The sequence below is a fragment of the Micropterus dolomieu genome, linkage group LG01 (assembly GCF_021292245.1).
Source record: "Micropterus dolomieu isolate WLL.071019.BEF.003 ecotype Adirondacks linkage group LG01, ASM2129224v1, whole genome shotgun sequence".
Classification (NCBI taxonomy): Eukaryota; Metazoa; Chordata; class Actinopteri; order Centrarchiformes; family Centrarchidae; genus Micropterus; species Micropterus dolomieu.
This window is the reverse complement of record NC_060150.1, coordinates 37,867,834-37,880,323: the sequence shown is the minus strand read 5'-3', so window position 1 is coordinate 37,880,323 and position 12,490 is coordinate 37,867,834. Positions and strand designations below refer to the sequence as shown.

The 12,490-nt window shown below is 42.1% G+C and overlaps 1 protein-coding gene across 15 annotated transcripts in view; it reads left to right on the top strand.

Annotated features, from left to right (window-relative positions):
• The window catches only part of LOC123982980 (sickle tail protein homolog), a 111,920-nt gene that overhangs the window by 14,794 nt on the left and 84,636 nt on the right, over positions 1 to 12,490 (top strand). For 6 of the 15 annotated variants that reach the window (XM_046069063.1, XM_046069024.1, XM_046069081.1 and 3 more), the window contains exon 1: positions 8,200 to 9,400. The exons of 1 other annotated variant lie outside the window; for it this stretch is intronic. In XM_046069063.1, coding sequence (XP_045925019.1) covers positions 9,058 to 9,400 — 343 coding nt within the window. In that variant the 5' untranslated portion in view covers positions 8,200 to 9,057. Of the gene's footprint in view, positions 1 to 8,198; positions 9,401 to 12,490 lie in introns of those variants that run through there. 8 more of the 15 variants (XM_046069055.1, XM_046069031.1, XM_046069103.1 and 5 more) reach the window with 4 other exon arrangements.

Here is a 12,490-nt window from a genome sequence, read left to right as displayed (position 1 = left end):
TCTGATGGACTAATATCCTCTATCAAATAATGCTCCCACCACAGAATCATTTTACCACTACTCACTCCATGTGTACTGTATGGAGATGGGGAGCATGTGGAAATACTATATTATGCCATCTTTATTTAAGATATCAGGGGTAGCATATTCTGATAGACTAATAATGATTGTTTTTTTTTTATGTTACTGACGATTAGCCACTTTCTCGCCGGCATTCCCAACAGCAAGGTTGCACAGATTTATGGGCGTGGAAACAAACCACGCTTGTGGGTCATACGCATGCGCAGAACCCCTAAGTAGCTCATCTCGATAAGTAGCATCAGGGCCGTTAACGTGCCCTGGTTAGCATAAATCGACAGAACAGATGTTCTGTGTGGAAGCATTTTAAAGTGTATGAGAAAAACGCAAAAATCGCCGTTTGCAGACACTGTTCTGCTGGATTGTCTCGTAGCACATCCACACCATCTGTGTCTGACTTCTTAGAAAAGGCAACAAACGATCTGACCCGCTCTGACTGTTTCTGTCACTCGTTTCTGAGAAGACGATTAAGATAGCCGCACCTAAATTTGGAGTGCACACGTATTCAAGCCTTTACGGTAACTGAAACGGACCTGTGCGAGCTGACAGGCAGGTCAGCGACTTTATCCTGTCAGTTTCTCTCTTTACAAAGACAAGTATGAGAGTCCTACCTGAAGAGAGGCTATTAAGTCTTCATGTTGCGCGATATGAGGAACACTTACAACATTATTTCACAAACTGGGTCAGACTGATGGAATTTAGCGCAACAACGTGCGGTTTTCAAAATAAGGTGTCTATACAGTATGGAAATAAGATTAAGTGGGTTATATTCACAGAAAGTATAAAACATATTACATGTGTACATGAAAACTAATGGACACATGTAATTTACTTTACCGGACTTTAATTTACCTCTTGGGCCTCGGACCCACCCACCATAGTCACTCCTAATCCTGTGGGAAACACTAAGTAAAAAGCACATTTTAACTATTTAATTTATGCAGTGGTAAAAAAAAAATGGCAAAAATGTGAATGTACTTGTTCGGTAGTCGGTGTTCGGCAAATTTTTTCATTATGTACGGTTTTGGCTTCGGCCAAGAATTTTCATTTCGGTGCATCCCTAGATAATATCTTAATTGTTTTCTTAAAGATGTGTGAGCAGACACTATCGAGTAGGCTACGTCACTCACTTTGTCCGAGCAGTCACTGCATTGTGCTTCATGCAAGCAGTGCATATTTGGCAGAGTTAAACAAGCAATAGTTGCCGGAAAATGCATGACAGAAGTAAAAAAATTAGTAAACAGTGCCAGGTACATCATTAGATTGAATCACTAGATGTGGATCATCCTCCCTCACATGGCTTTGAAAAGGCAGATATTGCTCAAAAGACGTCAATCTGCAAACTGTCAAAAATTGGTTGCCGAGATCACCAGCACAAAAAACAAACTCCAGATCAAACACTGCTACAGTAATGACAGAATCAAAGCCACTAACACAACAGCTATGACAGAACTCGGAGCTAACATACCTCCTACTGGCTCAAACCACAGGCCAATTTTGCTTATTTTTAAAACACATGAAACGGGACAAGGGTGCTTTCATTAAGTGTATGTTGGACCTTTATGGCGTATATTTTGAACATTTACTTGAGAATATCTCCCCCTTTTTTGAGCCAAGAGCAGGAAGAAACTAAGGTTGCAGCTGTTACAGCACAGAAAACACGACCGTTCCTCTTCCATAATATATGAGTCATTAACAGGCTCTTTTAGCTCCTCAAGCTGTTTACATGATGCTAACAACAAGATCTAACAGGTCCTTATGGTGTAGATGTGTGTCTGCTGGGGTGTGTGCATGAATGAGTACTCTTACTATGTATGTGTTTGTGTTTTTGTATTCATGTCAAATTTAGCTCTACAGAAGACAACCAGGTGGGAGATAAAATTACAGATTTTTAGATGTCTCATATCTAAAAGATATTCTTCTCACGCATAGTCTTAGCATTTATTTTAATATATTAACCTTTTTCTGTTTTTGAGTTGATGTAATTGTTTTGGCTGGGAATGTTTTGGTTATGTATTTGTGCCAAAAGCAGTCTTTTCATTTGACTGCTGAATCAAAAACAGCCCAAAATTGACTCTGGAAACGTCATGTCCTTCATTCCTTTGCTGTAATACTAGAATATTGTTCACCCAAAACGTGAATAAGTTCTTTGTGTTTTCCCACCACATCTGACAGGATGGTTTCAACCTTTTTCTATTTTGGTTACTTAACTTGGGAGGGAAAAACAGAGTATACGATGTCAAAACATCCATTAATTACCATAAAATCCTGACAATGTAATTGTCTACCTATCTCTTTCGTTATAGTTTTTGTATGTATTGTTTATGTGTGTGGGCATATACATGTTTTTCTCACCTATTCACATGTTATTCTCATGAGCTTTATGGTGTTAAAGTGTTATTCATGTGACTAATTTTGTTCCCAGAAAGATGCTGCTGTTTCATAACTGGGTAACTACTCCACTCTGTCTTTCTTTCTTTCCATCCCTCCCTTCCTCTTTTCTCTGTTTCTGCCTGGAGCCGGCCATCAAACTAAAAATCAATAAGCCATAAAGAGAAAGGAGAAGCCTCTTATTTACATCAGTCTGAAAAGAGAAGTGGTTTGTCTCTCCCTGTATTCTCTTTATACACTTCAGGCAGAAGATTCAGTTTGCTTCCAATAACACACTTGACAGGCCGCCCAGATAAGAAGCTAAACTCTCCTAAAGTGCTGAGGCGTAAAGGATAGGACGAGGCTGTGAGCTTAATGCGTAGCCGCTGCCTCTGGGGTAACTGGATGAAAATATGAGGTTAGTGGTAGACATTTCCAAACTGTATGGGGGTTCTGAGCATGTGAATGCTAATATGTCCATGTCCATTGAGGGTAAAGAGCAGGAGGGATTCATAAGGCCACAGGGGGGCCCCAGAGACATGACACAAGAAGGAAAGATTCATGATGACACAGTGCTTCTTGCAGAATCTGTTCTCATCTCACTGACTGTAAAACAACTCAATATGGACTCTTTATTAACTGTGATTTGTGCTGTTTGTTGCCTCACATCTTGGGAATCGTGAGAACATTTGAGGTAAACATTTCCAAATTCAGCTGTCTATCTGTTATAATAATCCTCTTATGGGTCCATGTTAAGAAGGGGTTCTACTTATTTCCAGGGACAGTAGCTCACCAAAATGAGATGAGAGGACTTTGTTCCCTAAAGCAGTTTGCTTTTTCAGAGGATTTTTCCTCCATTTGAACACAGTCATTTTAAGATGATACAGCATCTAGTGTCCATAACCAGTGTTTTAGCCTGTTAACTACAAATCATTTTCTAATCCATACACGATCGATTTTCTGGCTTATAGGCAACCAATGTTTCTATATAGTTCATCTCATATAAATATATCAGCAAACTGGCTTGAGATAAATAATCCATCATAATGTACGTTTTCGGGAATATGCATCAGTTGATGCAAGACGTTTTCCTTTGCAAAACATCCATCTTTGCTTAACTTTTCTGTTGTGTTTGAAAATAGGTTTGAATGAAAGTTAGGCCAAGGGTCACGGCAGTATTTAGCACTGTGAGATTGTATTTTTGGACCTTCTTTCATAAGCTACAAAATGCACCCTATTATCACCATTTTTTTTATGTTGATCCAGATACAGACTCAACATAATACATTTTGTCTCGTTAAAATAACAAATTTAGATTATCTTGCAGCCTTGGCAGAGGCATGCACTCGCTGAATGCTTCTGAATCAAATATTTCAACAACATATTTTGTCAGTGTAATGCTTTTTGGCAGCCTATTGTCAGTTCTTGGACTTGTGAGCATCCTGCAAGTCTTTAGAAGCTGATTTCCACAGCATATCAAAATTAATACATCTGTTTTTGCAAACACTCTTTCCTAATTGTCTACAGTGAATGTCCCAAAGAATCTAAAAGCTAATGTAGTGTCCTTTACAATTCAGTATGATACTCAAGATTTAGAAATGGAATGGTGCCAACTTTAATAGTTCACGCCATATTGTTCTGTTGACTTAGGGAACAGTTGATGGTTAAGGCGGAGACAGCACTTGTCCTAAATGGGCCACAATCTCCTCTGACCTGCTGACTGAGTGGCAGCCCCTCCGCCATTTTTCAGTGCTGCATTTATTGTGACTTAATGCAGAAGACAATGTGGCATGTTGGGTGGCTTTCCCCAGAGAGCAACTGAGTGTTAAGACTAATTGGCCCCAACTGTCAGTGAGTCTCATTGCCTCATAGACTTCTTTTCTGCCTTTGAATCACATTTCTTCATCCGGCAGTCAGCAGCAGTCAGCATCTATAACTGCACAGCAGAGTAAAAAAATTCGTATTGTTGATGTTGTTGACCAATTTAGGATACAGTATGTGTTCCAGATAGAGATTCAGATGTTCATTTTATGAGTCTGTGAACTACTAAAAAGTCTCTGATGAAATATTGATTGTTTGCTATGGGTGAGAAAGCGTTATTCTGAGGAACGTGAGTTTTACTGTAGCTTCATTGCAAGTTTGACTAAGTTTGCCTCTCAGTGATATGCTTTTCTAGGTAAAATCAACTAAATCTATTCTAGATGATGCAGCACTTTCCAATATGTTGTAGATTAAAACATTATTTTGTGGTATTTCTGTCCCAATGTGTAATGCATCATGGAGAATAACAGGAAAGCCAGAAGGGGGAGAGTTGCAACCTGGTCTCAAACCTGTATTTGTTGAACATAGTTGGCACCCCAACTTGTTGTGGTACTGCTCTCCACATAAACACTGCTTGTGGTGTGTGTATATGTGCATTTCTGTAGAGCTTGTGTGCCTTCAGTAACTGATTCAGTGCTGATACTGAGTGAATGTTACAGTCAGTAATGACTCATGATATGGTCGGGAGGGAGCGCTGAGATGGAATGTAGGAAAAGAAACAACCAACCCCCGAGGGCTTGGAAAACATACTCAACCTTAATCCTCAGCAGAGAGGTACACAGCTCACCCATCCCCCCAACTACTTCCCAAATCCCCCAACCCCGGTGTCCACCACAAGCCCTGTATAAACTTGGCCTTTGTGTTTATTCTGCTGCATCAAGAGACAGTCGCTGGGTAGTTACAGCTGTTATAATCAATATTTTTATATTAACCATGGATCAAATTACTATGTGTATGTGAAAGGGGGTCGTTCATAGTGATAAATCCACAAATAATTACCACCCGAGTCTTGTGGTCCGCAACTTTTTTAGTTCACTCTCAGCACTCTCATCAGTGTTGTTTCCAGCTGTAGCAGGCAGCTGTTTCCAGTAAAAAAAAAACCCACTGTACACCACCTGTACAGCACCAAATGTGGAGCATTTAACTGCCAAAGAGCCAAATATTTTTAAGAGTTGGTGAAGAGCAAACCATAGCTAAAAGGTGAATGAATATGGGACTTGTGGCCAGAAACATGACTCCAAATACATGCTAATGTTGTTCTGTATTTGCTGGATTGTGCCAGGTTATGTTGCCCCTAAGTGGCAAGGTTTAATGCTGAACCTGTAATAAATGCTTTTAAAAACCTTTTGAGTTGAAATGGTGAACTTCCAATCCAATATTCACTCTTGAGCTCTGTTTTTGGTCTCCACCATCTCCTGAGGGAAATATTTCTTTAGCTGCTAAATGCTCCACTGTATATACAGGCTATTTTCTAACTATGTCAGTTTTCTTTGTCTGCAGTTATCTAAGCTTGAGTGACTGCAAGCATTCTAATCTACATCAAAATATATATGTTGGAAAACTGTAGACAGATTTTCCACAAACAGCACATACAGCGAACCCAACCTTCACTGGCCTAAGCTCAGTTGGTGGGGAGGGAGTCATTTGTCACCTATGCCCCCAGTTTAATAATAACCCTCAGACAGAAAAGTCAGTTAATTAGAGAAATACCTCAGAGGTACTCAGACAACTCTTGCTGAGCCCACCACCCTTCATGAATATGTTCAACAGCCCCTCTTCTACATACTAATGGGCTATAAGCAGCTATACCAGAAACTGTGGGATTTTCTGTACCATCGTATTTCCATAACCGCCCATCCCATCCCACAGTTCCACAACTTAAACTGCAATCCCCAGCGACCCATTCCCTGCTTAAAAAGTGAATAAGTAATTGGCTTTTTGGAGGCATGGTGCTGGCCAGGCCTAGCTGCTTAGACAGCTGTGGATGGCAGCTCTGTCATTCAGGTCTTGACTGTCAAAGCCAATTTCAACTCCTCAGATAATCATCTTTCACAAGTTTTTTTGTTTTGTTTTTGAAGTTGAAATACTTGTGGTTGGTTGTTTTCCACTTCTAGTTTGAAATGCAAATTGATGCCATGTCTGGACAGTATTTCGACATCTGGGTTTGTTATTTGATACATAGAAGTACTTTATGATCTATCACATTGTACAAAATCACAGGCTTAATTAGGAAACTCAAATTATATCCATCCCTAAATGGTATGTTATTTAAAGCCTTTGAACCAAGTTCCCGCCGTTTGTCTGCTGTTGAGTTGGAACTGGCTTAAAGCCTGGGAGGCATCCAATCCACACAGAGGGCTTTCATTTACTCCCAGCATGTGTACACACACACACACACACACACAAATAGCCATATAACCATAGTATGAGAGAAACCTATATGGAGTGTGTTTTTTTTCATGGCCAGGCTTTTTTTAGGTTTGACGTAATCCTTAGTACTACGATGCTGTAAACATAGTAGAACTCAGCCAAACTGGTGACGCACAAATATAATCTGACACAATTGTAATATTTAATCTTATGGAAATATCTCTATCTTCTTTACTATTTCTCTTTTTCAAAAATCCATCAGACATGCAGCTGTTCCCATGAGGATCTTAGCCCTCTGTTTTTGGCAGCGAAAACTATGTAGGTCAATCTGCTTTGCTCTTTATCTAAAGCCATACAGATATGTAGTAATATGATTAATATTTCATATCTATATGATCAGTGATGGCTGTCGTGTTCAGAGGGCTTTGTAGTCTTAAAGGCAATCGTGGGTTGGGGCTTGATATGGAGGAATTGATCAAATCCCTATGTAAACATCTAACATGTATGTCAGTGTATGCACGTGCCATGCAGTTCCAAATAGAGCAGATAAAGCATGGTGGCACATGTAAAATACCAAATCTGTCTTTTCTATACTGGGACTTTTAACTGGGATGTTTTATGATATCAGGGTGGCACAGCACCAGCTCGGAGAGACAAATCGTCACCGTGTAAAACTAAGCCAGTGGTCCAGTCCATGTGGATTGTTGCTCTTTTATAACATGTTGCCTGGACACGGTTGATCCTTTTGCTCACAGTAATCCATTTTCTGGTGTTTAGTCAGTAAGCACGCAATTGCGTCCCCATGCGTTATATCACATGGCCATTTCACATGCTGTGGCAAAATAAGTATCACAGGCTCTCTGCTCAAACTACCAGTGACCAGTCGGCAGAGTTAATGAATTAGAAGTTTATAGGATTGTGGTTTACTTTCCAGAGTCAGCCTCTGTCTGTTTCCTGTTTCTGTTTTTACACTATGAAACAGACTGGTTCTCACTTTCTTTAAAAAAAAATATATTTCTTTAATGGATTGAAGTTCTTTATGCTCGTTCTGCACTACCAACAATGATTCATACTTAATTGTGCTTGTCTGGCAATGATCACCATGTACTGTAGAGGAAATTTCTGTGGACAATCCTTCACTTTGTCAGAAGAGAATAAATGTTGTTGCTTCATGAGAGAAGTTGAGATTTTTTTTGAGGATGAGAAGTGGATTTGTTTTTTTCAGGACAGAGGGTAAGAGGGAGAGAAGTGTCTGACACTTCTGAGCTTCTCTTCCTTGCTGTTTCTCTCCCAGCCAACTTCTGCTCTATTTTTTTCTTGTCACAGACGATGTCTTCGGTGCAGGAGATCAGAACAGCTCCACTGTGTGTCTCTTGTACACACATACACATGCTGTAACGCTCCCCTCCTTTGCGCTCTTTCTCTGTAAATTCCACCAGTGAGTGAAGAGCTTGGTGTATTGTGCGTGTGTGCACTCTGGTAGCCTGAACATTTCATCACATGTGAGGAGTACTAGAGGGACAAGAGATGAACAGAGAAAAAATTAAGAAATAGGGAAAATAGGATGTGGTGAAGCCAGTGATTGTACCAGAGTGTGGCTCTGAGCAGTTGGCTGATGACGTGAAGCGCTGTACGCACATCTGGAACAGCTTGGGCAGCTGCACCTGAAGAGAAGGGCTCCTCCGTAAAGCCTCTGCCGGCACTTTCTCTCCCTTGTGCCCTTTTTACCCCTCTTTTTTCTCTTGCTGTCTCTAAATCTTTCTCTCTCTGGTCTCCGCCTGCCAGAGCGCTGGAATGGTTACCCGCTGAGCATCAGCAAAGAAGAGCGAGTGAACCGAAGCGAAAGAGAAGAGGAGAGTGAAGGCACAAGAGGACAGTAACATGGGAAATAATTATTAGGCATGAGGTAGGAGATAGAAGTTGGCACCCATGTTGTGAGTGTGTGAAGAAGAGTGGGAGCACGAGAGAGTGTGAAAGACGGGGAAAGAGAGGCAGAGAGGGGATTAAACAGCCGGAATGCGCTGACATTGGAGACCCGAGTTACTGTTTGCATTTGGCACAGCGCGCCCTGTCACTCCACAGGTTCATCCACACATACACCAATTTACCAGCACACACGCACACTAACACACTGTTTGCTTTGGACGATGATCCCAGGAGGCCACGCCAGGAAAAGAGAACACCTTCCAAGGAGCTATTAACCCCCCACCCCTCACCGTCAGCTCGCCTCCCACCCGGTTTCCCAAAAGTGCCCTCCCTCTGGCCCTCTCAACCTACCTGCACCAGTCACAACACGTCGGAGAGTCACAGTCACACTCTCTGAGAGCTGAGAAACCCTGGATTACCCCACGGGAACACAGCTGCAGTCACACTGGCTGAGAAAGACTGAGGAGCTATACTGATCCGCTGACCTGCAGGATGTCCAAAGCCTCCAGGCTGGCCCGCCCCCCTTCTTTGGGGGCCGGATCCAAGCTGCCCTCCCCCAGGAAGGAATGCCCTGGCACGGCTGCCGCGGCCGGTCAAGCCCGGGTGCTGAGCGTGGGGGAAAAGTTGATGAGGGCGGGTTGTGACGGTATCCTCAGCAGACAGAAGTCTTTGAGGGCGGCTGTGCCACAGGACAAAGCACAGAGCGAGACCCAGACTGAGACTAAGGCCCCCAGCCAGAGTTCAGGTGAGAAGGGCCAAAATATGGACGTGGTCCCTCACAGGAGCAGGATCAGCCCACCCAAAGCCACAAGTCAGCAGCAAGGCTCTGTGCACAGTAAGTAATGCACCAAACGTATCTTTTATCAACTTATCATCTCTTTTGGTCTACTTTTTGTCTACTTTTTCTGTTCACATGAAAAACTTTTCAGTCCGTATAATTACACATTTAGAGTGCAGAAACAAATTTTAGTTGTAAGTCAGAAGTCAGATTTCTTCCCTGAACTGGACAGCGTGATATGGTTCATCCTATTTCTACTCATGTCTCATCATTTTCGGTTGGCCCAGCATGCAGGTTTATGCTTTTTCAGCTTGTTGTGTATGGATAAGGTCTGCCTGGGTTATCTGGCATCTCCATCCTGCCCTGTGGCACAGTATTGGATGCTCATGTCAAGCATCATCAATTAACATGCATTCGGCCCCAAAGTAGCATTGCGTAAAAAAAACAAGGGTTTGCTTGCATTTCTGATTGCTTCTCACTGGTATCTGAAGCACCATTGTTGAAACTCGATCCAGGAAGTCCAGTTTGAGTAATACATACATGCGTTTGGAGGTTTATCAGACACAAAAACAGTGCACAGTAGTTTATACTCTGTGACAAGGTTTTACAACTCTGGAATGGTATTCTATCAGGAACGTGCACTGATCGGCCAAAATAACGCCTTTCCTGATGGCGTTGCATTGAATTGGAACACTCCCCCCATTCCTTGTGAGTTCATAGCTGTGCCAATGCATTGGTGTCATTGAATATATGGGGAAGCTGCTCATCGGATCTTTGTCACTATCCCATTGCCTTGGTCTCTGTGGGGTGCAGAAATGGGGGCCAAGAGGTTGAGGAAAGTGGTCTTATCATTCCCATTTGGTCTTCTCACCACATTCCCAACTCTACAGGGCGCCAGCTTTCATGGTTTGTCAGGTCACAGTCATCTCACACTCTCAAAAGAAGCTTGACCAAGATTGTTCCGAGGATGAATTTGTGTACATATACTGTTAGCAGCTGTTAGGAGTCTGATTGACAGACCGGACATTTTTTTCTCCATGCCTTGAAATGTTTACTGTCAATCACTCTTGACTGTTCAGCTTGTACTGAAAAGACAGTCAGTTGGTAAGTGTAGGGGGTGGTGGTGGTGGTTAAGTGTGTAGATGTAGGCAACAGGGGTGAGTCAAGTGAGAGAGTGACAGAAGGAGGTCAGGAATGTGAGCAGGGCATGCTGGGAAAACAACAGGTCTTGAGCTGTGTCTATGTTTGAATCCCTCCCTGCAGTAAAGACAGGTTATGGGTTATAAGGGGGGCAGGTTTGTACTGGAAACCAGATGTTCTTGTCTATGCACCTTCCAGTCTCTTTTTCCACAAATAAAGAGTCTTCCTACAGAGCTGATTCACTTCTCAAGGCTAAGGGTCAGTGTGCCTTCAGTTCATTTGGTCATAAATGCCTGTTGAAACAACACTTCAGTAAATTTTCCTTCAAAAGAATAATCTGAAATTGGACCTAAAAATTTCAATGGAACATAAGGCATCATTTAAGGACATGCGGAAGTGATCCAACCCCTCTTTTTACAGTCTGTATTTCTACGTCTTTCTTCTTTTGTCTCCTTTTCTCACGTCCTCCCTCGCTCAACACACTTTTTTTTACTGATGACTTTCTTGTGTGTCTTCGTCTTACACCCTCTCCACTTTTGTTTCACTCTGCATCTTTCTCTTCTTCATTTCTTTTTTCCCCCTGTCGTGTTTTGACAGCAGTTGAATCACTTATTGAAAGATGCCACTGCCACCCACACACACATACACAAAAACTCACAAAAGACCATCTAAAAGAACAAGTGTGTACTGTGTGTATTCTCTACATTTTGCTTCTGTCCTGGTATGCATCTCCAAGTGTGAGTTTGGAGACAGTGAGACCTCTGTACATTTCTTGTTATGGACAGTGACTTTGAAGTTTTACATTGAAAAGGCGGTGCTCCAACTCCAGTCTCTCTAGAAACTAGCTATACAGGAGACTGGTTCTACAGCCCTTTGATATATAACACTTTATTTTTCCATGCCATGCAAGGTCTTCACTTTGGGGAATTGCTGTTAGGTACATGGGTCCATGTGCTGCTTAAGTATGTGGATTTTAAATAGGCCAGCACAATTAAATACCACTGCAGGCTAATGGGCAGCTCATCATACTCCCTATTCACTTATGGCTTGTATACAAACAAGGCTGTTTAATGTGGTAGGTTCAGACCGTGCCAGGTCTCCATTTCCCCAGCTAATGCCAGTTACAGGGCATGACGGCAGCTAAAGCACAGGCCCACAGGGTCAGACAGAGCTGATGCACACTGCACTGGCAGACGATAAGTGCGTGTGACAGGTGACATTTCCACTGTGTGAAAGCTTCAGAGCTGACTGCTGCTCGCCAAAGGGCCCAATTTCAGTGTTAAAGTGACAGCTTCCACCGAAAGCGAAACGCGTTAGACATTTTCTGTCCAGAGAGGGCATTTTACAAGTCTCAAGTATAGGTTCAAGTTCAGCTCTCTTCTGAAACTGTATAACATTTCATCAAACCACTTTTTAGAAACTCTCATTCTAGATGTGAATCTATATGTACGCTTTATTTCATCATGTACACTTCATGGCAAAAGAATGTGGACACCCAAACATTACACCCATATGTGATTTTTGAACATCTCACTCCAAAATCATAATAGCCACCAGGCTTTCAACAAGATTTGAAACCTGACTGCAGGGATTTGCTCCCATTAAGCAACAAGAGCATTAGTGAGGTTGGGCACCGATGTTGGCTGATAAGGCCTGGCTTGCAGAATTCTTTCTAGAGGTGTTGGATGGGGCAGCCCAGTTCTTCCACACTCAACAATTCCTTTATGAGACTTATGAAACTTATCTCTGACCTTTTATGGACATACCAGACCGACTAAGGTTGGTAGGGGCAAACCCGAGTGCACTGAATGGAGGAAAGGTGTGTTTTATTACTCATTATTTCAAGTTTTTCAGTTGAAAGAGGAAGAATGGATTTTTACTCCTTCTTTACTTACATAGGCTAACTTCAATGTTTTTACTGTCTGCGAGCCTCAGCATCAGTGGACATCAGCACAGACTATTGGTCAAAACTAAAAGGGCAAGCCTAACCAGTTGATGAAAACATCT